The sequence below is a fragment of the Ochotona curzoniae genome, unplaced genomic scaffold (genome assembly GCF_017591425.1).
Source record: "Ochotona curzoniae isolate NIBS_2020 unplaced genomic scaffold, NIBS_Ocur_1.0 patch425, whole genome shotgun sequence".
Taxonomy (NCBI): domain Eukaryota; kingdom Metazoa; phylum Chordata; class Mammalia; order Lagomorpha; family Ochotonidae; genus Ochotona; species Ochotona curzoniae.
Window position 1 is genome coordinate 180,244 of NW_024467001.1, and position 27,414 is coordinate 207,657.

A 27,414-nucleotide genomic window follows, 5' to 3' on the forward strand; every position below is an offset into this window, starting at 1 on the left:
TGTCACTGTTGCCCCTGCCGCCAGCAAGGGGCATTAGTGTACAGGGGCCATCAGGCCCTGGCGAGAGCACTGGCACTGATTGGTAACCTGTGAGATGGTTACCAGGCAGCATCCCTCTAACTGGGACTTTTCTGGGCTGTATCTGTAACCCTGAAGTCCAGGGTAACCTGGACATGCGTCCAGGCTCGGCATGTCCAAGAGGATCCTTCGTCCCTCAAACTGTAGCTAGACAGAGTTCTCACTGGCGGCTGGTGCAGCTCCGAAGTGGAGGCTTCAGGCCAGTCATCCTTTGAGGGATTGTCTGACCTTTGGCTGTCTCCTCCACTGTCCACCACAGCCTAGGCCAACCTGGGTGCCACTGGTGAGCCTCATGGCAGCAGGCTCAGTCCCCACGGACTTGTGGGCCCTACTGTTGGAAAGACTAGATTTTTCACACCACTAAGGGTTTTATTTTGCAGATCACGTTTGCTGAGTTTTAGATTTCCAATCCTCTAGTAGTGAAGTTAGGCATGTCCCAACACCTGCTGGAGTCTGGATCTGGAACACCCCCCATGACTTCACTCTGGCTGTGGGAAACCCCAATGGACTGCTCCCAAAGCATCACCACTAAACAGAGATTTTGAGACCCTTAGCCACACCTGCTGAGCAAGTCCCTCTACTTTGGTTGCAACAATAAACAGGGTCTCCAAGGTTTCCTCCGAAGACAAGTGCTCCCAACATCAAGGCACGAAGAAAGACGTCTCCTGGGCCAACTGAGGCTGCGGCAGAGCCGCTGGGGGAGGCCTGGCTGGGTGGCGGCAGGCCAAACCCAGGACAGGTCCCCCTGGCTCCCCGGGCCCACGGCGAGCTCACGCGTACTTCTCCAGGAACTTTATGTGGAAGTCCTTGACCTTCTGGAGCACCGTCTTCAGCTTCTCCACTGGTGGGAGGATGGTCATCCTGCAGGGAGAGTGAGCAGGCGTGGGCAAGGAGCCTCGAGACGGCACCTGCACATGTGCAATCCCAGCCCTTAGTTTCCGCACTGTCTCTTTACTCAAGTGACATGCACACCTAAAATCAAAAAACTAGGGGAGACAGGTAAACTAGCTAGGAAAAATTGGCCATTACTGCAGGAGGCCTGCACAGCATTCCCATGGCTACACAGAACTTTCTAGAGTTACTTGGGAACAGTAGGACAACCTCCAAGCATTAACTCCCTCCCCCTACAGGCATTCCCAGAGGGGTAGGGAGCCAGAGGGAGGGTGGCTTGGGCGGGGACAACAGGAAGTGACTGGGATAGTGAGAGGAGAGCCAGCCATGCTGCCATGGAAATCCCTCCAGTCCCGTTACTCCACTCCTGAAATAGTCTGCAGGAATGACTGAGGTGCTCCTGACAGAAACGAAACTGTCACCCGGATGTGGGGTGTTCATCTTGGGGACACTATCTAAAACCATCACTGTAAGTCAGGGCTTGGCTCCACGTGCCACCAGCTTAAGACTATTCCTTTTAGCATCAGTCATGGGAGACTTGTGAGAGTAACTTGCATGGAGAAGCTGCTGTTCTGAACAGAACAGGCCAAGGAGCCCTTGCAGCGCTGCTCCTGCCACCTCAGCTCTAGCACCTGCACCAGGAAGAGGGTAGGTTGGTGAGGGAGTGAGGGACAGACCCCTGGTGTGTGGGACAAGGCCTGGTATATGGCGACAAGGTCATGGATGTTCGACAAGGCCTGGCATGTGGGACAGGGCCCCAGTGCATAGGATGGAGCTCTGGTATTTGGGGCAGGGCCTGGCACATGGAACAGAGCTTTGGTGCATGGGACAGGGATCCAGTGTGCGGAAGCAGGGCTGTGATGTGTGGGGACAGGGCTACCACATGTGGGGGACGGAGCTCATCCCCACCCTTGTAAGTATAGCACCTTAAGAGGCAGGGTTGGGCCTGCAGGCCATCACTGCCATCAGAGAACTTCAAAGGGCCATGCAAACATAACGACCCTTAGCATGACAGACAGAGGTAGTGAAGGCGAGTGGCAGGACAGCTAAGGCCAGCCTCCTGCAGATGACCCTGGGTCACCCAGCTTGCCTCAGTGGGCAAAGGCCTGAGCCTGGCTCTGTGGCAGGATAGAATGGGGTGGCACGGGTCAGGCCTCTGCATATCGCCATCTCTCATCTTGTGCCCCATTACCCCTGGCCCCATGGTACCTGAAATGATAGGTGCCTTCCCTCTGGCCAAAGCCGCTGCCGGGCACAACACAGATACCCGTCTCCTCCAGGAGCTTCATGCAGTAGAACATGTCTGGGGCCATCTTATGGGCCTGTGGGGGCAGGGGTGAAAAGTACTTGCTGGCCTCACGCCATACGAGCACTCAAACCCTCAAAGCCAATGCCATCTAAGCAGCAGGTGATCTAATGGTGAGACCTTTTTCCTCCCAGCTCCCTTCGGGAGGAAAAGAACAGTGCGGGTAGCTGGGGCAGGAGACCAGACTCCTGACGTCACTGCAGGATGGCTGCGGCATTGGCACTCTGCCGTTTCCCGCAGAATGCCAGTCTATTTCTTCCCAGGGGACTGCTCAGCAAGGTTGGAGGGTGGCCTCCTGTGAGATCAGGGCCCTGGGCTGCATCCAGCGGGGAGCAAGCTCTTCAAGGGAGGCTGTTGAGGCTGCTCACACACTGCAGTTTGCTCAACCACTGCCGGATTCTCCTCCACTAGTGATTCTGATGCTGTAGGCTGTCAGGAGGTTCTGGGGGGGTGGGCTGCGAACCTCAGTTCCAGAAACCCCTCTGACCCAATCCTCCACTTGGGGCCTGTGGTCCCACCCAGGTGACAGGTGCACAAGCCCAGGAAGTGTCTGGTGCTGTCCTCTGGTTGCGTTTTATCCGAGTCCCTCCCTTTGGAGCAGCAGTGTTTTCTGGGCTCCAGTGACCCAGGCTCACCTTGTGTGTGCCCCACCACTATAGCATTGTGCTTGAGCTGGGTCCTCTGTTGTGCTGGTGTGGTAGACATTATCTGACCAAGAGGACTACAAGGTCCAGGACCACAGGATCAGTAGCACCTCTGCTCCCCAGGGCATGCAGCGCCACCCCCCGCACCCCGCAAACCCAGCCAGGGGAGAGTGTGAGCCAGCCAGACTGCACCCCAGACCTGAGCCTCCTCCACGGCCTTGGTGGGGATGAAGATCCGAGGAAAGGCATACATGGCTCCCTGCAGGGGGTTGCAGTGGATCCCTGGGACCTGGTTAAACAGGTCTTCCGTCAGCTTTGCTTTCTTGGCGAGGTTCCCCAGGACGGACTCCTTCTCCTGGTAAGAGACGAAGGGCACAGGAATCAGTCACTGCAGACAAGGACGGCTCCCAGGCACTGGGAGGAGTCGCTGGGTGGACTGACAAAAGGCAAGCTTATGTGTGCATTTCCACAGCCAGCCATGGAGGTGAGTGTAATGTCCAGGAGACTGCCCCAAGCCATGAATCCAAAGGGACCCTCAGGACAAGGGTGAGTCGTGGACAGCCAGGGCACAGCACTGAGCATGAGGAAGACCATTCCTGTCCCTTAGACTGGGTGGCCTTGGATGGGATGCCCTAGAGCCACTTCCTTCGGGGAACTCTCAGACAGGGTATTGTGCAAGACCAGAGCTGGCTGTAGGGTGGGGGAGGGAGTAAGCAGGTGCAAGGCTGCAGGTGAGCAGAGAAGCCAGCGTGACTCATCCACACAGAGGCCGGCTGGACCCACGTGAGGAAGGGCCTTGTGCCACACACTCCCACAGCCACGCACCTCGACAGCAAGGCTCTGAGCTCTGAGCACAAGCCAGCCACAAGGAGCTCACAGAGACACGGGGAACACTCGTATGTAGCAGGAATGGAGCTTCAGCTTGGGGTGACCTGTGGGATGGATGCTAGGGACTAACTGTCCAAGGTGCATGGGACAGGTGCCACAGCACCAACCACCTGAGAGGGGTCAGGATGGCCACTTGCTGGTCATACATTATTTTATCACACACTCACAAAACCGGGAAAAAAAACCCCACCCAATGTAGGCCTGGGAGACTGGGGACCTGACTTCCTGGTTCTGTAGTTCATCAAATCTTTGTTTGGGAGTCAGGCTTTTGTCAGCCGCTATCAGAGAGCCTGGGCTGGATCATATGGGGCTGGAGGAATCCTGGTGGGACCAGAGGCCTGTGGCCTACAAGCCATGCTGTGCCCACAAACATCTCCATCTTTTCCCCAGCTCAGTGCCAAAATCCCCCAGGGGGTCATCAGGACTCAGGTCCTTCCTACTGGGTGCCTCAAAGGGAAGAGGAAGCAGAGTCTACCTGCCACCTGCCCACATGCAGTCCTGGTCCTCCCTCTTGAAGACCCCACCCATTGCATCCTCCAACTTTATCAACTCCTGGGGAGTCTGGGAGGCAGCAAAGGAGACCGAGGGAGCCCCAGGGGCCACACTCATCTAGCTACCTGCCACCTGGCTGGCAGCAGTGACACACACTCACCCTGCTGAACTGCTCAAAGGACTCCTCTCCCGGCACGGGGGGGTTCACGACAATGTCCATGGCGGCCTGTCCAGACACTGGCGGGCACAGACGGACGGACAGCAGTTTCACCAGCTGGCCCTTGATCTCGGGGTGCAGGTTGATCACTTCCATGTATCCCCCCCTGTAGCCACACCTGGAGGGAGAGAGGGAGAGGAAAGGGTAAGAGAGGCAGAGAGAAGCCACGAGACACACAGACCTCAATAAGGTGTCAACTTGGACGGGCAGAACCCACAACCATCCCCACCTCTGCCACCCAAGGGCCAGGAAGGTGGATGTGAGCGATCTCTTGTCCTGCCTCCTGGGAAGTGGACTGAGCAGGCTCGAGTGCTGGTGACCAACACCACAGTGAAGACGGATCCTGAAGGATTCCATGGAGCGCAGGCTGCTCTGCATGCTCCCCGTCTTTGGATTGTTATGTTACACTTCCATCTTGTTTGAGTCACTGCAGTTTTGGGCCATTTGGTCATAGCAACATAGTCTGGCCTTTGCTCAACACAGGTTCCAGGGGTAGGTACCAAAAAGCATTGGCCTGGAACTGTCTTGGCTGCCTGAAGCACAGGCGGCTCAGAGGAAGAGCCCAGCTGAGAAAGAAAACAGACATAGCCAGAGGCCAAGAGGCAGGCCCCACTGACATCATCAAGCTCCTGTGCTTTTTACCAACACAGAGTTTTTTGAAATGGCGGTTTGGAGTAAGTCACTTCAAGTTCAGTCTTATAATTTACTTTCAAGACATCTGACTGAAACAGTCAAATTATGCAAAAATAAGCCAGGCTTGTGAAATAAGTTTTTAAAAACTCTCTGAACCAGATAGACCATGGCAGCCGTACCTTTGGAAGCTTTGGTCTGGTGGCTCAGATCAATAATTTCAGAAACGTGCAAGGCCCTGGGTGCGCCCCATCTCCAACCTCACAGCACCTGTATGATCTCGCTGCTGAACTGAACTGGCAACGAGATATTCCACCTGATGCCCTGTGCTGGACATTCCAAGGCAGCTTTCTGAGCAGAATCTCAGAAAGGCTTCCCATAACAATTGTAGAGAGGCAGAGCGTCCTGGGTAATCCTCTGCTAATGAGCAGGAAATCAAGCTGAGCAGAGCTGTCTAATCCTAGATGATCAGGGACTGCAAACAGCAGGGCAGAACTCAGTATACCAACATCCGGGAGCATGTAGGGATGAGGGGCAGGTGCAGGCTTGACATCTCATTCACAAATAAGCCAATGGATAACAGATCTGCTGAGAAAGAATCACTCAGTATATGGAGTCCAGGAGATCAGATCAAATAAAGCCAGGTCAGCTCTCTTGACCCGGCCAGGGTATCTCCTCCTTCAGTTGCAGACTTCCATCCCAACAACCGAGAAACCTCTACATGCCAACACTCAGCACCAAAGAAACGCCCTTGGCTGCTCCCTTGGCTCACTACTCCCTCCTTCTTGGGCTCCTTTGCCACTTCCGACTCTCCTCGCTCATTCTCTGGGCACCTGGGGTTGCATCCCAGTCCTCAGACACGCCTCAGTGCGAGACAACACTAACAACCCACACACCATGTCTCCTACATATCGGACATCCGCTAGTCTCACCTATAGACCCACACCCGTCCCTACCTGGACACCAAACAGGTGTTCACAACCGTACTGTGTCCAAGAGCAAACCACCTTGTTTGCTGATCCCATCAGCCCCATCCTTCCTGCAGCCTGAACGGGGAAACCTGGGACTCGCCCTTGGTGTCTCTCACACCCTTCTTCTCCTTCAGCATCTCCTGCCAACTCCACTCCCAAATGCTTCTAGGATCTTCTGCCCATCTTTCTCCAGGAGGACTACAGCAACCTTCCACCAAGAGTCCCTGTATCTTGCCCCTGCCCAACCCCACAGCAACCAGGAGCATAGGAAAACACAATTCAGGGGAGGGCACACCTGTGGCCATACACTCCAGCGGCTTCCATCACATTGGATAAAAGCGTAAGAGCAATCAAAGTGGCCCAGGTCATCTGCCTCCCGCAACTTCTTGGGTCTCAACTGTTGGACTTGGCCCAAGCCTGCTCCAGTCCAGCTTCCTTGCTGTTCACACCAGCTCAGGGCTTTCACACTGTACTCCCTCTGCTTGGAATGTACTTCCCCAAGTATCTGCCTAGCTCCTTCCTTCCCCGTCCTGTGACTCAGAGCACAGCAGCCCACTGCCCAGTGGGGCTGTGGTTTTCTAGCCTATGACCCTCCCATCTCCATTTCCAGGTTCCTAACTCTTCTTTAATTACTTTTTTTTCTGACACATGATTTTACTCTTTGTTCACCTGGACATGAACTCTGTGAGACCAGGAATTGTAGCAGTTACTGCTAATATCATAGCAAACACTTGGTAAATGTTAGCTGAAGGGACAAATGCAAGTCTGAAGCTGACCTCCTGGTCCCTGGAGTCACCCAGAGCTGGATGACCTTGTAGAGCTTGGTCATCACCCTACTATCATTGTCCACTCAATCTGCTTTCCCTAGCTCCTTGGACTCCAGTCAATTTGGAGCAATGGTTAGAGGGTTGGCAGGTGTCAGCAGCTACTGTGAGACTGTTTTTCAGGTCCATCATTTTCAGCCTGCATTCTTTGGGCCACCACCTTATCTTATTTCAGCCTCTGTACAGGGACTATTCACACACCCTCAGGGAGGCACAGCCTGTCTCTTCCTACTTCTTAAACCAGCAGAGGCAACAGCGAAGAGCCATCTCGCTTCTGTCCAAGTGGGTAGACTTCAGGGCACAGCCGAGGAAGAGGCAGCTTTGAGACCAAGCAGGCCCAGGATGGTGGGAGGGAGGCTGGGACCAACATACTCGCCCATGTAGCCCTTGGAGGTGGAGTGGAAGGAGGCGAGCTCCACGTTGTTGGAATATTCAGGCCCCATCTCATAAAGCACCTTCTTAAAGGAGTGGAACTTGCAGTCCGGAGAGTACACGTTGTCCTGGTACACCTGCAGGGGAGGACATGACAGGGATAGTCACTGCTGAGTCCAGAGAGGCAGGTGGCTGCCGAGGGTGGCCAGGGGACAGAGCCTGGGGAGAGGGTTAGCCTGCAGTCAAGGTGTATATTGTGAGGCCTAGTTCTGCATGCACCAGCCAGTCTTTTCGCCTCCGGGGATGAGCCAGAACATACCTGAAGGAACATTCCAGAACAAACAAGGAGGATGGCCTCAGGTTGGACACTGAGCATCAATAGCTCAGGAGCTCAATTTCTCCCCATTCACTCTCAAGCTTCCTGTCTACCTCATCTGACCAGCAATTCCCCCAGGCCTTCCATCTTCTCAAGTAAAATGGCCCCTTAAAGTACCACATTTACTTTCTTTGACAACAAAGATAACAAGAGCAATTGATGCACCAGAGCTAGCTTGGTTGTTTCCTATACAACACTTAGTCTGGAAATGTTTTGGGTTTTCTTTGTCAGAGCAGCATATACACCAACTTTGTCCCTCCTTGTACCCAGTCTGGCAGGCAAACATGTGGCTCTGCCCACCCCCTGGCCTGGAATCAGGGTAAGCAGAAGCTTTCGCTGTGACTCGGTCTGGGACAAAGCCAGTACCATCGTTCAGACCCAAGGGCATGCCTGCACACAGGTCACAAAGAACACTTCAGATCTCTGCTACCCCTCCTCTCCTTTAAGAACTGAAGCTCCGGCCCTTTGACTATGAATTTCCGCAAGTCTGCTGGGAAAGCTGTGTGCATGTGGGGGTGGGAGGACACTAGGCAGGGAAGGCAGCAAGGCAATGTGCCAGAAGCAACAGTTAGCCAGAAAAAGACAAAATGAGATTTGAGGGAGACTCAATTTTTTTGCTTGCAGAGGCTGGCATCATGGCATGGTAGGTTAAGCCATTGCTTACAACTCTGGCATCTCATATGAGCACTGGTCCCAGTCCTAGCTGCTCCACTTCTGATCTGCTTCTCTAATGATGAACCTGTGGCCCAAGTAGTTGAGTCTCTGCCTCTTACATGGGAGACCCAGATGGTATTCCAGGTTCCTGTCTTGGGTGTGGTCCAGCCCTGGCTATTGCAGCCATACGGGGAGTGAACCAGTGGACGCAAGATTCTCTCTATAACTTTCAATTAAATAACAAAGTAAATCTGTAATTTTTTTTTCCTTGCTAAACAGGAAAACAATGGCTAGACCTGGGTTCAGAACCGGGTTTCAACTCCTCAGAGGATGTTGTGTGAATGAAATGAGATGACAGGCATGGAAGCAGCAGGAGGCTCAGAACTGCAGCTTTAGGGACCTGCCATTCACATTCCCTTCTTAGGTCAGAGCACCTTGGTCTCTCCTCAGGGAAAGGCATCCTCCTTTGGGTGGTTTGTGGACACTGGACACAAAGCAGAGATCTGGCTCTGGACCTGGCCAATTTGCATGATGCAAACTGCAGGCCACATTGACTAGTTCAACAGAGAGAGCAGGACTCAAGTTGAACCCATGAGGCTCAACTCTCAAAACTGTTGCTGGAACTCAGGATGAAGAGCCCCCTTTCTAGACTGGGAAGATAACAAGCCTGAGTAGGTAGCCAACAGAGATGGGAAAAGCGATGAATCTGGAAGATCCAGTCTGAGTCTCTCAATCAAGTCACACTTTATAATAATTATTTTTATTTTAAACTTAAAGTGATGTGGACTAAATTCTGAAATTTATAAAAATCTAAATCAATATAGGAAAAATTGAGGTCACTGAATATGCTCACCATTGGCCCAAATCCCTCTTTCTGGCTGCAGAAAATCAGGGCTAGACCCATCCCCCGAAGGATGCTCCCCCTCCCCTGGGACGGGGGGCTAGCACTGCTCTTACCTCATCGGCCAGGAGAAAGAGCTTCTCTTCCCAGGCAAAGTGAATCACTTCTTCTATGCACTTTCTGCTTTGTACCTGGCCTATAAAATCCCCAAGAAAACCAAAATGTACGTTGTAATGCCTTTTAGGTGGTCCCCTGGTCAGAATCCCACAGAGAATCCCACGGGTTCTCTCAAGAGCCCAAGAGTCACCCGCTCTTGTTGCTGTGCGTGGCAGCGGGCTCAGTCTCCAAGGACTCTGGTCTGGTTCCATCTGTTTCACTCACTTAAGTTGGTATATGGAGCAACATTTCACATTGAGCTTTCTTGTTATTCTCAAGACATGTGTGTGCATGTGTGCGCGTGCTGGAGTGCACAGAAACAACAGGAAAACAAAGCTCTGAGCTTAGGTGCTCCTCTGACTACACCTTAGCAGCCAATGATTGAGAGAACTGCACTGAATGTTCTGGTAGCTGGGTGGCATGACCAAACTTCCTCACCCGGGGAGCATGTATGAGTTCCATGAGTCAGACTCAGCAGGTGCTCAAGGAGTATCTGCAACATAACTGTCAAATGAGCGAGTCTGGGCACCAGCCATGGTGTCAGCTGTTGGCTGCTTCCGCGGTGGCAGGCCTTGCCTCAGACCCAGGTCGAGTATTCAAGCTTTCCTTGGTCTGATCTCCTTTCAAGACTCAACTCAACATTGACAGAGGAAACATCCATCCCTTGTTTTGGAGAAAACGCGTGCCAGGAGCAAGAGACTAACCCAGAAGTTCAATGGAGACAAGTGAAGAAAGGAACAAAGGCAACAATGCAGAAATGACCTCTGCCCGCTACTACCGGAGATCCACATTGAGTGTGGCTCTGGGACAGCCTGGTGTGTTCCCAGTAAACTCTGGGAAAGCAGCACTACAAGGCCAGTATGGACACGGGTATACAGGAAGCCACATACACTACTGAGGTGTATGGATACATACACACATGCTATTTTTATATGGACACATGCACACGTTACTTCCACGTAAACATATATCTTGATATAAAGGATGTAGAATATATAAATTTTATGAAAAGGGTGGGCATTTGATTACAAATGGCTAAGACATCACTTAAGATACCAGAACCCCCTACCAGAGTGCCCGAGTATGAGGCTCAGCTGCACTTTTTAAAATCCAGCTAATGCACATTCTGAGAGGCAACATGCTGGGGTCCATGCAGTGGATGTGGGAGACACGAAGGTGTGAAGAGTATTGTTCCATTGCAGGCAGGGCTGCAAGGAATTTCCCGCTGCATGGCAGGGCCCGCGGATGTCTCTACAACCACCTGAATGCAGCTCCACCTTCCTTTGCATGGACACCAGACCACCCTGTGGAAGAATTTTGTAATCCATTCAGGCATTGTTTGCTGCGGTGGAGTTGGCTTTTTACTATCAATGTGAACTTGGAGGTTAATGTCAATAATTTGCAAAAGGGCCTTTCATTATTCATGCTGTCTTGGCTGGCCCCATTGACCTTATGCTAATGAAGGGATCTGTGTTTAAGGTTTCATTCTTTCCTTGATCTTTAGGTTCTCCTTTTCTTTGTGATACAAGATTGAGTTGTAGAATAAGAATTGTAGTAGGAACTTCTATCGAGTTTTTAGGTGAAACAAATGGCAGAATTATTCTTGGATACACCCACTTGACCATGACGTCAAAAGTCTGCCAGAGTTTGTGAAGTTTTCTGTATAAATAAAGGGGACAACTTTCTTGCACTTGTCCATTATGACCATGAAATCGTAGTGGTCCATTTCTTTTCTATGCCTACTCCATGCACCCTTCTTAAGTTCTGAACTCGACTGAAGCTGAACTCCAGCAGCAACAGGTGACATGGTTCAATACCTGGGTCCCTACTTTCCATGTGGGAGTAGTCTGAGTTCTGGGCTCCTAGCATTGGCCAGGATCAGCCCCAGCTGCTGCAGGCATATGGGAATGAACCATCAATTGGAACACATTTCTCTCTCTTGCTACCCTTCAAATAGATAAAAACAAAAACTAAGATATGCATATTTTTATCTATGCAAGAATGTAGACATACACACCACACAGTATGTCTTCAAACAGTTCATGGAGAATGTACATTATAAAAAACTATACAGTTTTTTTGCATCAAAATAAATTTTAATTTTACTTCCCATGAATTTTTTAAAGCCCCCTCACACATGTCTCTTACAAGGGTATGACATGATTCAGCCAGGAGTCACGTCTAACCTAAGCAATAGATCAATTTCTCTCCTAAGAGACCAACTCCTAAGAGACTGTCGTGCAAGGACCAGGCAGGCTTCAAGCAAGCTCAGGTTCTGGGGCTCCATGGGGATGGCCAGTCCTGGTTTCTACAGGGAAACAGCAGCTGTTTCCATGGACAACTAGCAGGACAGACTGCCTGCAAATCCTCCTGGACTTGCCTTCTCATGCTTACATAATGCCAAATTATATTCTGTTAGGAGCAAGTTTTTGAGCACCAGAATAAGCCCTGTGCACTAAAAATGCTAAGGGGTCCATAAAGAAGAACCGAGTAGGACTAGAACCTCAAAAGCCTTTGGACCAATGGAGGAAATGAGACTTAACATAAGTAAATAATTTCACTGATGTGTATGATACAAACCTGAGGATAAGGACAGTGCTTATTTCTCCCCAGTGTCTGGGACAGAAAAGTCATGTAGAGGAGCAAATGCAGGGACCGTGTTGGAGAAGAAAGTCCCACGGCTTTAGCTGGGCCAGGTGCAGCTGTGCCCAACTCCAGCAGTCAGGAGCCAAAGGTTCTAAGTGCTTCACACCAAAAGCTAGACCAAAGCAATCTGTCACAAAGCGGCAGGAACACCTGCTGCATGTGCCTGCTGAACACTCTTCCCTTCTTAGAGCAACACGTCAGGTCTGTCCTGTAAGGAGCCCCAGGACCGGGCTCATCAGCATCACATTGACTTTACTAGTTCAGCAGCACACAGGTGACCTAACTGGCTGATCAGAGTCTGGCCTGGGACTGTGGGTACCACTACGGGAGAGGCTTTTCCTTTCCACTTGCTCAGCAGGTAGGCAATGGTTGAAGCAGGCCACTCCTATGGCACAGCCCAGGCCATTTTGGCACCTTACAGCCAAACGGGCCACAGCGTGTGGCACAAACAAGACACAGACACTTCACAGGTGGGTTTCTATTTGCCACCTCCTCTTTCCTGGGAGATGACGAACTGTCACACATTTAGGACCCTGGACTGTGCGCACGAATCAACAATAATAAAAATCAAAACTGCTTATTTGAATGCGCACTCACAAAGTGCTTTTACTTAGAACAGGGACATCTCTGGCAGTTTCTTGTTGCCAGACAGCTGGGGCGAGAGATTTCTATAAACATCCGATCGGGAAAGTACCGACTCCAATGCAAGCTGGATGAGTCTCTCCTGAATTCCTGTCGCACTTGTTATTTCAAGTGTGGTCCAGCATAATTATTACCCAGGAGCTTATTAGAAATGCAAATTTACAAGCCTGAGCACATCAAAAATCATGGGGCTGGGCCCTGGCAGTCTGTAATGTGACAGGCTACAATTGCAAGACCACTATCTTAGGCAGCAGTTCTCAGTCAGCCCCTGTGGCACAGAACAGATGCCCAGAGAAGAGTCAGGGGCTTTACATGGCCTCGAGAAGCTCTGGGGGGGTGCTCCCTTTGGCATCCCTTCCCTGATTGAGAACTAGTTCATCACTGTTAAGAGTCTTGGTCCCTTCCCCCGCGGAGGAGACGGGGTAAACAGACCAGGGTTACTGCCAGCTGCAGCCGTTTCAGCACTCAGGAATTCAAGTGGTGCCCTCAGCTGATTGAGGCATCATTTTGATGTTCCCGAGCAGCGGACTCCACAATCAGCTCCAACACGCTCTGGCCCCGACCCAGATTTGCTCAACAAAGGAGGCGCGAGGAGTACTTGTTCCCTGCGCCCAGAACAGCATCAGGCACAGAGGAACACCGCAGAGCTGTGCACTTTTTTTTTTTAAAGAACAATATGCAAAATGGGGCACCTTTCAATTTCTAGAAACAACAGCCTTTTTTTTTTTTTTTAAGCAGGCTGTATTTGCTTTTGTTTTAAGTATGGTATTTCTCAGGCCTCAAGCTACACAGAGGTGCTGTGTCAAAAAGCGAGGACAAGACACAACACATAAAAATGCACATACAAACATCCTGAACAAGCAGTTTAAAAAACAAATGGGAAGGAAGGTCAAACGAGGCCTCCAACGGATGCTGAATAATGTAAACAATCTCCAGGACAGTTGTCACCGACAGGACAGGAAAGAAAACACAAAACTGGTTCTCGTAATAGTACAACTCCACCCAAGCAAATGCCTCTATCTGTTCACCTCCGGAGGCAAATGGGATGGTTTTGTGTTAGCGGAACGGCAATAGGAAATTGGGGCATGGAGGACTGCATAGTATTGAACTCTGTAGTGCCCAGATGTATGCAACCCAAGAAACCAGCCAGGGAGCAAAGTACAGACCTGTGGGGTTCCCAGGGTTGATGATGCAGAGCACCTTGGGGTCACAGTGGTCTTTGGCCTCCCGAACTGCCCGCCGGAGCTCGTTCACGTTGAGGGCCCAGCAGTTCTCCTCGTCCAGGTAGTAGTTTACCTGGACGGCGCCGAGCTCAGAGATGACTGCCGAGTAGAGGGGGTACTGTGGGATGGGGATCATCACCCCCGTTCGGGACTTGCCACCCCCAGAGACGAGGATCTTCAGGGTTGTCTGCAATGGAAAAAGCACATCTAGGAGGCCCCTGCCACTTCCCACTCCTGGAAGCTGATGAGCAGACAAGCCCTAAGCCCAGGGTAACCTGTTGCAAGCACCTTCAGTGCCCCAAGTCTGTACCTCCTAGGGCTACTGGAAGGACAAAGCAAGAGTTCTGAGCTCAATGTGTGGCAGATAGTTACGACTCAGTACCTAGTGCATGTTCTCAGTACTTCTGAAACCGGAACTGGTCATGTTTCACAATCATTTTTGACTCAGCCCTGAAACCCTGACCTGGGGTGTCTGGGGTGTGGTCCAAGAATCTGTGCAGAAATGGGATAAAAATATTCATCTACTGCCACCAGATGGCGCTTCAACCTGTTTTCGGGGTTGGAGGGATTGCGGAGAGAAAACAAACCATGGAAATCCAGTGAGGTGTTTGTGGAAGTGGCAACAACTAAATTAGTAAGCCAAAACCCTCTGCAGACAGAGTCGCCACCTTACACATGGGGGTAAGCCTTTTCAGGCCCAGTTCCTTGCAACATGCAACTGTTTGGTTGTTTTCACGGAAGCATGTGGGCCCCTCCCTCCCTCCCCTGCTCCAGGGCCCTGGCCCCTGGTGGGCTTCTCTGAGACCCCCACAGCAGAGGCTAGAGCTGCAGCCCTAGTGCTGCAATTCCAAATGTCCTAAGAACTGACTGAAAGTGGTCAGATCACTTCATGCGGCTAGGCCCGTTTCCTTCCTCCTTCAACAAGTGCTGAATTCACTGGAAGGACTATGGGCAAGGAAACCAAACAGCAAACAACAACAGGAGAGAAGGCCCCGAGACAAAGCCAGCTCACTGCTCCCAGGCTAGGCAGAGCAGAGGAGCTGCCAGCTGGGAGGAACAGAGAATGGTGGCTATAAGACACCCAAGCTCAGCCTCCTCTGGCCAACTCACTACAGGAGCCCTGGGGCTGCATCTCCCGTGGGCCTAATTCCACATGGCCCCTCCAAGCTCTTCACACCCACCATACCCACTCCCAGCCAACACTTGAGAGCATCAATCCATGCTCCTCCCTTCACAGCCTTCCAGGGTTCTCCATTTCTCAAAACAGTGACCCTGAACGTGGCCTTGTGGGGGAGACCCCGCATCAGAACAGTGACCCAGAACGTGGCCTCCTTCACTGGACTCTTGGCTTCCACTCAGGCCTCTGCCAGTTCACCTGCTCCCTCCCCTTCTCGGCCTGCTCAGCCTCCCCAGAGAGGCATGCTGCCCCTGACCCCACCTTCCCTTCCTCTGCGGTTCCTTCCTGTGTACTCTGTCCTTTTCTGCAGAACAGAAAGTGCAAGCTGGTGCCATGAGGCTCACTTACGTGATCTCAATGCTGCTGTGTACCAGGGCTATGGTGGGGGAGGGCTCAAGGGCTGTTTCACACCCAGGGCTTCCCCAGTGTCTGGCATGCTGCCCGGCTCCAGGACCTGGAACCCTAGGGTGCCCCATGGTTCCTCTCTGTGTGTGAGGTATGCCCTGGGTGAAAACTGGGGCTGAAGATGTCACCTACTATGCCACTTTCTGGTCTAAGATCCTGCTGGCTTTGACTCAGAGCTGCCTGCTTGACCTGGATGTAAATCAGGGCTCTTCCGCCCATTGAAATCTACCTTCTTGCTGTGGACCCGGGCCTCTGCACGTCTTCATGTCCCCTTCCCATCAAACAGCAGAAATAGGCTGATGACTACTGTCTGAGGGGCGGAATCTCTTCAGACCCCCCACTCACAGTACCCCTCCCACTCCCTTTCCTCTGTTAATCCTGTTCTCAATACTTTTCTACCGCAACCAGTTGTCTCTTTGCCTTCCGGGAACATAAAGTGCTTAGAATTTAGCAATGAGGAGGCAAGGACTGTTGATTTCCAGGGCAGTGGCCATCCTTCTTCACCAGGCCTGGTCCTCTACCAGCCAGTTCTAATACATGGCCCCAATATGCAGGACGGTTCATGTGTGTGAGCCCTGGGTGATAACATGGGATGTCCCACGTACAGTAATGCCATCGCTAGCTCCAGTGGTCAGGTAGATGTTGTCTGGGTCTGCAGGGACACCGCCATCCCGCCTGGTGATGTAGGCAGCCACATCTTCACGGATGCAGTTGACACCCTGGCTGGCACTGTAAGACCCTGGAAGAAAACAAGCAAGATGGCAACCAGAGGCAGCAGGGAGTACTCAACACAACTCATGGAGGGAAGGAATGAATGGTAGGGTAGGGCTCTTGGGTGGGGTCCAACTCCCACTGTTCTGGACTCTGGAACTGTGACAAGATGCTTAACATTTGTCTGGGCCTCACCCATCCAGCCAGCCAATCATTTAACCATTGACTCAGTCATTCACTCCCCCAGTGTGTGTGCCTATTTTAAGTTTAGCATTATTCTAGGCCCTGGCTTCCAACAAGTCACATGGTGCTTACACCCATCTGTATGTTTTATGACAAAGGAAATCAGCAGAGAGGTTGTTAGGATGTCAGCATCCCGTGTAAGTGCCAATGCACTTCTGATCCTGTTCCTGTCAATGGCCTGGGAAAGGCAGGGGAAGATGGCCCGAATGGTTGGGCCCCTGTCACCCACAATGGAGACTCAGGGGTTCAGTCTGTCCCAATCCTAGCGGTCACAGCCACTTGGGCAGTGAACTAACAGATGGAACACCCTTACTTCTGACTTTAAATAAATCAATCTTCTCATTAGAACTGGGGTTCCCATGCTTTTATTGCGTTGCTATACATGCATGCTTCCACGGAATCTGATGCTGTAATAACTAAGAAAAGCATGTCAGAGGTGAACTTCAAGGCTTCATCTCCATATTTAATACTCCAGTTGGGGAGTAGAAATTTAGCCTAGTGACCATCTTGCATCCCACAGTATAGGAATGCCCGTTTCATCCCTGGCTTTGGCTCCTGACTGCAGCTTCCTGCCAAGGCAGATCCTGAAAGGTAGCAGAAATACATAGGTAACCGAGTCTCTGCCACTTCTGGACCAAGCTCCTGGCTCCCAGCTTCTACCCCAGCCCAGCCTTGGCTGCTATGGTCATTAGGGAGTGAAACAGCAGATCACAGTATGTTTACTCTCTCAGTCCGTCACATAATTAAATTATATATATATATATATTTGAAAAATAAATTTTAAAATCTCCCATGGTGGTGGGGTGTGGGGTGATGTTGTAAGCCACACCTATAACACCAGCATTGGATATGAGCGTGGGTTCTCAATTCTAATCCAACATCCTGCTGATGAGACTAGAAAAAAACAGAGGACAATGGCCCAAGTGCGTGGGCCCTGGTCACATCCGAGACCCAGATGGAGCTCTGGGCTCCTGGCTTCGGCCCGACCCAACCCTAGCTGTGGCTGCCATTTGTGCAGGGACTCAGCAGATGGAAGATCTCTCACTATCTCTCCCTCTTTCTCTGTCACTCTCCAGCAGGGTCGCTGCTAGCCAGTAGATGTAGGATGCTACGGTTGGAATAATTTTTAGAAAGTCTGAGCTGAACTCTGTTGTGGCACAACAGGTACAGCTATGACCCGTGACAGCAGCATCCCATATAGGAGCTGGTTTGAGTCTGAGCTGCTCTGTTTCCACTCCAGCTCCTTACTAAAACGCCTGGGAAAGCAGCAGAGATGGCCCTAATGCTTAGGCTCTTTTTTTTATTATTATTATTTTATTTTTATTGGAAAGGTGGATATACAGAGAGGAGGAGAGACAGAGAGATCTTCCATCTGATGGTTTACTCCCAGAGCGGCCGCAATGGCTGGAGCTGAGCCAATCCGAAGCCAGGAGCCTGGAGTCTCCCATGCAGGTGCAGGGTCTCAAGGTTCTGGGCTGTCCTCAACTGCTTTCTCAGGGCACAAGCTGGGAATTGGATGGGGAGTGGGACTGCCAGGATTAGAACCCGGCAACCATATGGGATCCCGGTGCTTTCAAGGCCAGGACTTTAACCGCTACGCTATAGCACTGGGATCCAGTGCTTAGGTTCTTAAACAAGGGAGGACCCCCCCCTCCCCCCCAAAGCTCCTGGCTCAACTGGTTGGGCCACTGCAGCCATGTGTGGGGTGAACTACCAGATGGAAGATTTTTCTCTGTCTCTCCCTCACTCTTTATGTAACTTACTTTCAATCAAATAAAAAAGAATTGTGTACAATTTAAAATATCTGTGTATTGATCCTCGACACCAATAAAAACCTCAATTAGGAAAAAATTAATTAATCAATGGAAGTATTTTAAATCCCACTTGGGTCAGAGTGACCCTAGGGCACCCCGACAGGTTCTATTTTCTATCTAATGAGCAGGAAAGTGCTCGAGTTGCCCAAAGCTTAGTAAACAGAGAGCAGCACCCCACCCCCCATGTCTTTGTTATTGGAAAAACCACACTGCCTCTCCTTCCAAGGTCAGGACCCGTAAGGGGGAGGGGCTTCGGCACACCTGTCAGTCTTCCTTGAAAACACCAGAGGGTGGTGGCTGTACAAAGTACTTCCAGGCTCAAAGAGTACCTTCTTCCACAGGTGCTCAAGTGGGAGTCAATTTTTCTCTATTATTTTTAAAAATTTTTATTGGAAAGGCGGATATACAGAGAGGAGAGACAGAGAGGAAGATCTTCTGTCTGATGATTCATTCCCCAAGTGAGCACAACGGCCGATGCTATGCCAGTCCGAAGCCAGGAGCCTCTTCCGGGTCTCCCACGTGGGTGCAGGGTCCTAAAGCCTTGGGCCGTCCTCGACTGCTTTCCCAGGCCACAGGCAGGGAGCTGGATGGGAACTGGGGCTGCTGGGATTAGAACCGGTGCCCATATGGGATCCCAGGCGTGCAAGGCGAGGACCTTAACCACTGTGCCACCGCTCTGGGCCCCAATTTTTCTCTATCTGTAATAACTGAGAGACTTCCATGGACACAACCTCCAAACCCCACAGGCCCAGCTCTGGCTAACAAACGCCTGTTGATGAGGCCTAGAGGGAGGCAGCCAGGTTTGGTCTTCTCCATTCCTTTCTGTAGGCATCTCGCACCTCATCACCGCTCCTGCATCTGGCTTCCGGGACTTTTAGGCCCTCAGCCATGAGAGACACCTTTGACCACTACAACAGGCAGAGGATACAGGAAGCGAGGAGCCCGATGGCCAGGCCTCTTGCCATGGGCTGCCTCTTACCAGCCTGTGCTTTAGATCCGGGACCATAAGACCCTGACCCCAAAGCAATCTAGTCTGGCAGGCAGGAAAGCAAGGGACTGCCCTTCCCCAGATGGACTTGACCTGTGAGCAGCGACTTGGAATCTCAGCCTCTGAAGACTGATGAGACACCCATCATTTTACACCTGTTGCTGCTTTAAATAGTTGCTTCCCTTAGGGTTCAGTTCCCCTGATTTTTGGATTGTTTCATTCCTGTAAAGTCTCCCGCTATTCAGTACCCAGTTTGTACCTGACAGGCTACGCACCAATCCCCTTGGTTTTTACTCCCAATACCCCTATGTTCTCTTTGGATTTCTCTCTCTCTTCCTCTCCAGGTGCTTGCGGCCCTCTCCTTTGCTGGGGTCCCCTGGAGTCCCCCTCCTACCACTATGGCAGGAGTCCCCCCCGCCTCCCGCTCTTCCTCAATCTCTGCCCCCTTTCCTGCCTTTGCCCCCTTCCACATGCACGAGGTCTCCCTCTACACCTAATAAAAAAATCTCCTGTGTGGCATCTGGGGTCTTGAGTAAATGGTGAAAATTCCTAACATGACCAGGACAGTGCAGACTTGGAGAAGGGGTGTGTGTGTGTGTGTGTGTGTGTGTTACGGGCTACAACCCAAAATTCAAGCACATGGCTCTCAAAGGAGAAACAGCACAACAAGGTAGCGGGAGTCAGGAAGATGACCGAAACCATGGTGTGTGTGTGTGTGTGTGTGTGTGTGTGTCGGGGTGGGGGTGTGGGGGGTCTGACCCCCCTGTTGAGCAAGTCACAGCACTCCCCATCTCATTTGCCATCTCACTCTCTGGTGGCATGCCCTGGGATCCCAGCGCATGCTCTAAGAATAAGTAGCTTCCTCGGGGCAACAGAAGTGGATTCCCTGCATAGATGCCGAGTAGAGGAAATGGAGAGAAACAGGGCAGAAAATGAGATGAGAACAAAAAGCCAGAGTAGGAAATCCATCGGAGCAGGGATGGGAGAGTGAGGATCATTTTCACATGGAGAGGGGGCACATTCCAGGGCCGCCTTCCCGCAGAGCTCTTGCCTGCTGGCCATTCCATCAGGAGGCGGACAGCTGGGTGTGGGCTCCCAACAAAGGAAAGGCCAGGGAACAGGAGGAGCAGCTGACACAGTCGGCATGAAGGAGGCCACAGAAACAGGGCCAGAAGGCTCCCGAGGCACTTCTCCCCAGCCATCAAAACACGGGGATGTGTCCAGAGTGGCGGGGACACTGAGCACTACGGCCCCTTGGTCCCTTGTTGCCGAGACTGACCACTGGGTCAAATCTGCTTGGAAAGCTCAAAATCTGTTGAAACTGGTTCCCAGACATAAAACCCCAAATCCAGTAAAATGCAGGTACCAGCATCTGAGACCAAAAGTACCGAGAGGTGGAATGCTACTGGGGCCCGTGCTGTGATGCGGGGGAGGGTAGGAGGCATAAAAGCCACTGCCTTGGTGACCAGCAGGTCGGGGTCACTGCTCCACTTCCGATTTAGCTCTCTGCTAACGTGTCTGGGAGAGCAGCAGAGAATGGCCCTTGGGGCCTTGCACCCACGTGGGAGACCCTAAAGAAGCTCCTGGCTCCTGGCTTTGGACTGGCTCAGATGCAGCCACTGCAGCCAACTAGAGGAGTGAATCAATGAGTGGAAGATTGCTCTCACTCTATAACTCTTTCAAATTTTTTTTTTTTTTGGTAAAGAGGAAATGTTATTTTTCCTTTACTCTGTGCGCCAACCATTCCATACACATTCACACAGTCACAAACGGACACACATGGAAGGACTGGGGCCCAGAGCTGTGTTGGAAATACACACTCATTCCATGCTCCTGGGGACCCGGCCCGTTGAAGCCTCACCCAGGCTGTTCCCGCCACAAGCCTGTAGGATCCTCCGGGCTCGTTTCTTAGCATCTTCTGGAAAGTTGGGACTGTCCAACAGGTTTGGGTAGGTGCAGAGTGCCATCACCTGGGGGAACAAAGGTCAGGCTGGGCTCCCAGTACCTCTGCCCCAGCACCCCACGTTGGACACGAGGGACACTGGGCAGAGGACAGTGGGTCTCTCTACAAACAGCTCGGCCTTTGGGAGCTCGAGTGGGTTCTCTGCAGCATGGCAGGGGTGGCTGCTGGGAGCTAGGGTGCACCATAACCTGCACTCGAGGGTCCAGAAGGGGCTCCTCCGGAGAAATCAAGTGAGGCTTGCTGCTGAGCCCCTGGCTCTGACTGGCCCATGAAGGACAGTGAGCTCCCACATACCAGGCCATAAAAACCAGGGGTCTTCTGAGAAAGAGGCCAGAGCTGGGCAGGCAGGTGAAGTCCAACTGACAGGAATAAGGCTGCAAAGAAAGGTCCCCTCCCAACTCATAGCCTGAGCATCCCCACACCCTGTGTTCCTCCTTTGTCATCTGTAAACCAAGCCAGCTTTCTCAACTCTATTATAGATAGAATCACCCAAACCTCACAAATTAAAAGCATTAAACCAGGAAAGGTGTGCAAAGGTGCTGGTTAACCCCAGCTCACCAGGCAAGCCTAAGCTGGCAGCTCAGCACCTGAGCCAGGTGCACTGGGGCTGACAATGAGGGCTCATGGCTCTGCTACCAGCCAGGTGCCTTCAGTCCATGCCTGGGTTCTTGGAGTGGGCATGATATATGCCCTGACCTAGCTTGTTCCCCTCCCCACAAGGTGTACTAATAAAGACCAGAGAAGTACATGAAGGCTACAGGAGGCACTGGCCCTGCCATCATCAGATTCAGGGATAGGATCTGGGGACCTGCCTATTAGTCGGGCAAGGCCGGGGCTATGCATGACCCAAGACCCTCTCCTACCAAGTGTGTGCTTCTAGCACAATCAGGGCCTCCGATGTCCTCCTGCTCCACCTCCTTGGAAACAGTCACTCTGATCCATTTCTACACTCACAGGCAGCTGGCATGCTCTGAGGGTCAACAGTGGTGGCCACAGGAGGGAATGATACGGTGGTCCCCATTACCCACAGGGGCTTCAAGTTGAGACCCCAGCTCCCCACTACTCCACGGCACAGGACAAGGTCAAACTTCCTTTGTACCATCCCCAGAGTCAGAGACTTGGGCAAAGAAAATCAAAACAGGTGCCTAGCATTCAACATCATTGCATCCTAATGGGTGCCTAGCATTCAACATCATTGCCCATCCCAATGGGTGAACCTTAACCACACAGAACAAGCTTCCACACTGCTGGGATGCCTGCCTTTGTTCAGCTTGCCTCATTTCATTCCCTCACCCTGCTTTTCCCTCTCAGGCCCACCAATCCCAGTTCTAATGCAACATCCTTCAGGTTGTTGTTACACTAAAACACTGAACCATGCCTCCACCTGAAGGATGAGCAGTGAGCTGAACGAACCACACTCGGAGCAGCAGCTGATGGCAGCAGAGCCCCGGACTCTCCTCTGGATAAGGGGGAAGGCTACCATACTCATCCTCTCAAGGTGACCCCAGAAGCCCTTTGGGGCACATTCTGGTGAGCTCCACACGCCCAAGGCTGCTTGTTTAGTAAGGGACACAGCCAACACCCAAATTCGGGGTGTCTCATTTGGAAGCTCTAGCTCAACCCACCAAATCACTTCGCCTTCTTCCTGTCTCCTACCCAGCTGTCCACCCCACTGCTGTTCTTGCCCACTGAGCCTCTACTACTCAATATCCAGGATCATGCACCTTCCTGGAAGCTTCCTACCCCAAAGTAATCCCAAAACGAGTGTAGGATTCTGAATAACCTTAGAAGGCGAGAAGATTAAGTTGGAGCACCAGCAAACATTGATAATAAGAGCTGCAAGTCAACAGCACATCCCCGTAGGATGCTGGTGCCTTCTGGGTCCTGAGGGGATTAGATAGACAAACAGGCTGACTCACCTGTCGGAGGAAGGTGATTGGCTGCTGGCCCATGGCCTGGGCATCCCCAATGTTGGCTCGGATGACCTCAGTGAAGGGTTTTTTGATACCCTGAGTGGAGAGAAGGCAACAGGTGGTTACTTAGACATTCATACACTGGATTCCGGAGGCCAAGCCATGCACCCAGAGGATATTAATAAGCAGCCCTATTTTGAGCCTTACCGAGTGTGAGACATGACATGCCTGGTCCCATTTAACCTTCGCAACCACCACAACAAGGTAGAACTAGTATTAATTTAATTACACAGACAGACATCCAAGGGCATGTCACCGATCATGTCACCGGGATGAACCCAGGAAGCCAGACTCCAAGATCTCTTAATCACTATGTCCCACTGCCAGAAAGTTCCCACTTTCCAGAAAGGCTGTAAAGCTTTCCTGGGCAACCAGAGCAGTCTGAGGTGCCTGCAGGCCCTCAGAGGGAGGCTTCGGGCAAACAGTATCTGCACAGAAGATGCCAAACATTTGGGAGAGGGGACCCCAGACTCTCTATACCCACACCCCAAGCACGGCCAAGGGCACTGAGGACTCCTTCACTTCCAGAAAACACTGATCAGCAGGGAATTCTTAGGGTTATTCCCATACAACCCTGGCTCTGCACAATGATGAATGGGAACTGATTGTCCTATTAAAAAAAGAAAACTCTAGCAACAAAGAGATGGGTTGAAGAGCAAAATGGAGGCCACTCCTGAGCAATGAGCTTAACCCAGAAAGGAGAGCAGAGAGACTCAAGAGATGCCTGTGACATCACTAGGTGGAGACAGGCACACCCCAGCTACAGCAAAGGTGAAAATGAAGTTTGACATACGGAACTGCAGGGACTTGGCAAACACAGAATTCCACCCAGCTGCCTGATAAACGCAACAACTAGCCCTGGAAGACTTGGAATCAACAACAGGTTCAAGGACCTCCTAGGGTGGCTGACGGGATAATCTGAAATAAACAGTGTGAAAGCACTTGGCAGAGTACAAATATCATCCTCTCACAAATCCAGCCCGAGGGTCACGGCAGAGGAAGCGGGGGTAGGGCACTGAGGTGGCAATGCCAGGCGGCAACCTGAGCAGGACCGCCTGGCCACCTCCCACCTTCAGCTGCCCTTGGCCTGAAGGCACCCCAAACACAAACGTTAGAGATGCACGTCTATGGTTTCGACACTTAGTTTTTTTCCCCTCCATTTCATGCCATGCACAAATTAAAAACAAGTTCAGAAACCTTCGTTTTTTTAGTAATCAGTGGGCTTGGAAAATAAGTTTTTCTAACTCTTTCTTATCACCCTTGAGTCCTAAGTAATAAGGCATGGAGATATGGGGGCAAGGAGCCTCTAAGAGCTCTGTGTGGCAGGGAGGAACACTTTAAATCCCTTGTGTCTCTTCTCTCTCTTTCTCTCTCCAAAGATCATTTATTTTTATTGGAAAGGCAGACCTGCGGAGAGGAGAAACAAAGATACTCCATCCACTGGACCACTCCCCAAATGGCCTCAATGACCAGAGCTAAGCTGATACAAAACCAGGAGCCAGGAGCTTCTTCCAGGTATCCCAGGCTAGTGCAGGGTTCCAAGGATTTGGGACCAACCTCCACTGCCCTCCCAGGCCAAAGGCAGGGAGCTGGATGGGAAGTGGGGTAGTTAGGACATGAACTGGCATCCTTATGGGATCCTGGCACTTGGAGGTGGAAGATTAGTCAACTGAGCCATCGCACTGGGCTTTCCATTGATTTCTTCAGAGATGGGCAAACACGGAGAACTATGCCCAGGGCTTCAGAATTAGCAGGCGTGTGTGGAGGACAGGTAAGTAGCAGCATCCATTCACTGCCCCTGAGCACGGCTGAGGCTGAGAGCAGACAACCCTGGGAGGCTTGGGCTGTGGGTCTGTAGCCTCTTCTGGCTGGCAACACAGGAAGGAGCCAAGAAGGCTGTGGGTGGGGTAGAAACCCAAGCCATTCTCTACAAAAAGGCAGGCTCAGCCCACCCCATAACCTCCTCACCCCTGGCAGTAGCCTAGCTCCTGGTGTGAGACACTCTGCCAGCTTAACTGAACTGCCTCAACCCCCAGGCCTGATTAGCTGACCATGTCTGCGGTACAGGCACAACTTATTCTTTAGTGGGGAATAAATCTGTCACAGTTGGGAAGGCCAGGAACCAACACACAGCTGCGGGCCCCAGGCCAGCCCAACACAGGAAGAGAATAATGCCTAGATTGGAGCCCCAAAGTTCCTTTCCCGTGCCCTCGCCTGGCATTGCCCAACCAATTCAGAGTCTGCTGACATGGAGCCTGGAAACACTGCAAATCTCCCTTCCTGGGCCTGGGTGCCCGAGGACACTAGACACTTTGCTTTGATGGATGAACTAGGGGACAGGAAACTGGGCAAGGGCCCCAGCATGCCCAGCCAAGAGCCACCACACAGAAGAGATTGTTCTGTGCAGATTCTTGTGTCTGGCCACTCAAAGTCCACAGGGATTGGGAAAGACCAAGGAGCCTGAGGCAGACTCTTGCACACAGTGACTCGTCCAGGCCTGATTGGTCCACCCAATGGTGACATCGCCCAGCCCAGCCAAAGGGCCAGGTCACAGGGCCTCACAGACACATAACTCATACACGTAGGAGCTGCTCTGCGTGCAGCACTGAGGACACTCCCACCCTGGGGGGGACTCACTTCCCACCACTTCGGTTCAGGCAGGTGTCAGGGGAGAAGACCCTAGGCTTTGGGAATGGTCTATTTCAAAGAGTATTACCAGTATTGTCTTTCCCTGCCCACAGCACCAGCCTCATGGTGCCAGTGGATGATTCTAACAGGTCCAAGGAAAGGACAGCGAAGGAAAATAATAAAAGAAAAGGCAACCTATAGGACGGGAGTATCTGTAAACTGTTACCTGACAAGGAGCTACCATCCAAAATACACAAAGAGTTCCAACTCAAAACCAAAAAAAAATAAAAGACTAAATAAATAAATAATAAAAACCCAGTTCTAAAATGAGCAAAGGACCTGAATAGCAAATAGATACACAAAAAGTAGATTCAAAATTACTAATCAAATGCAAATCTAAACCACAATGAAATATGCTTTAACCTGGATTAGGACACCTACTAATCCAAAAGCTTTTTTTTTTTTTTTTTTTTAAGATCTATTCATTTTTATTGGAAAGACACATATACAGAGAGAAGGAAAGACAGAGAGGAAGATCTTCCAACTGCTGGTTCACTTCTCAAGTGGCTGCAACAGCTGGAGTTGAACTAATCTGAAAACAGGAGCCTCTTCTGGGTCTCCCATGCGCGTGCAGGGTCCCAAGGCTTTGGGCCATCCTCTACTGCTTTCCTAGGCCACAAGCAGGGAGCTGGATGGGAAGCAGAGCAGCAGGGACATGAAACAGCACCCATACGGGACCCTGTTGCATTCAGGGTGAGGATTTAGCCACCAAGCCATTGTGCCAGGCCCCAAATGTTAAAAGATAATTACTGGTGAGGGTATCCAGTAAGATTGGTGAAACTGCAAATTAGAACATTCATTATGGAAAACAATATGGAGGTTGCTTGACTCAATGCAACTTGCAAGTACACATCTGAAGGAAATTAAATCAGTAACTTAAAATACCTGCACTTCATGTTCATTGCAGTAGTATTCAAAATTGCCTACATAAGAATCAACCTAAGGGGGCAATGATGGTAGCTTTCCAACCTAACCTTCATCACATATGGTTCAACGCCCAGCTGCTCCACTTCCCATCCAGCTCCCTTCCTAAGGCATGAGAATGCAGCAAAGGATGGCTCAAATCCTTGGACCCCTGCACCCATGTGGGACACCTGGAGGAGGCTCAAGGCTCCTGGCCCCAGGCTTCAGGTTGGCTCAGCTCTGGCCACTGTGGCCATTTGGGAAGTTAACCAGCAGATGGAACATGTCTCTTTCCTTTCTCTGTAAATCTGCTTCTCAAATAAAATAAGTCTTTAAAAAAAAATCAACAGAAGTTTTACCAACAGATAATGGATACAGAAATATAATGTGGATGTCACACACAGTGAAATATTACTTTGCCACAAAAAGGGCTACTTGATACAACATGTGGAGGATATTTTGCTAAGAGCGATACCGAAAGACAAATACTGTCTGATACCATACATAGAAAAAGGGACTAGAAAAAGTCTGAACTCACAGAAGGGCAGAAACAGACAGGGGTTACCAGGAGCTGGGAGATGGGGTAGACAGGGCAATTCGGGCCAAAGCTTCCGTTGTAAGCGGTGGGATCAAATGGTGGCTTGGTAGCACCTTCTCTTCTCACTCACTTGAAATATGTAAGGGAGTAATTCTTAACC

At 51.2% G+C, this 27,414-nt stretch overlaps 1 protein-coding gene across 2 annotated transcripts in view; it reads right to left on the minus strand.

The window, feature by feature from the left end:
- Positions 1–426: 426 nt before the first annotated feature.
- LOC121167763 (alanine aminotransferase 2) overlaps positions 427–27,414 on the minus strand; it is a 31,971-nt gene continuing 4,983 nt past the window's right edge. The window contains exons 2-11 of one of the 2 annotated variants that reach the window (XM_040997344.1): positions 23,072–23,161; positions 21,051–21,159; positions 16,039–16,172; positions 13,795–14,038; positions 9,301–9,380; positions 7,314–7,450; positions 4,460–4,634; positions 3,119–3,274; positions 2,179–2,291; positions 427–939 (exon numbers count right to left, since the gene is read on the minus strand). In XM_040997344.1, the coding sequence (XP_040853278.1) occupies positions 849–939; positions 2,179–2,291; positions 3,119–3,274; positions 4,460–4,634; positions 7,314–7,450; positions 9,301–9,380; positions 13,795–14,038; positions 16,039–16,172; positions 21,051–21,159; positions 23,072–23,161 (1,329 nt within the window). In that variant the 3' untranslated portion in view covers positions 427–848. Of the gene's footprint in view, positions 940–2,178; positions 2,292–3,109; positions 3,275–4,459; positions 4,635–7,313; positions 7,451–9,300; positions 9,381–13,794; positions 14,039–16,038; positions 16,173–21,050; positions 21,160–23,071; positions 23,162–27,414 lie in introns of both variants that reach the window. The other variant, XM_040997345.1, reaches the window with a different exon arrangement.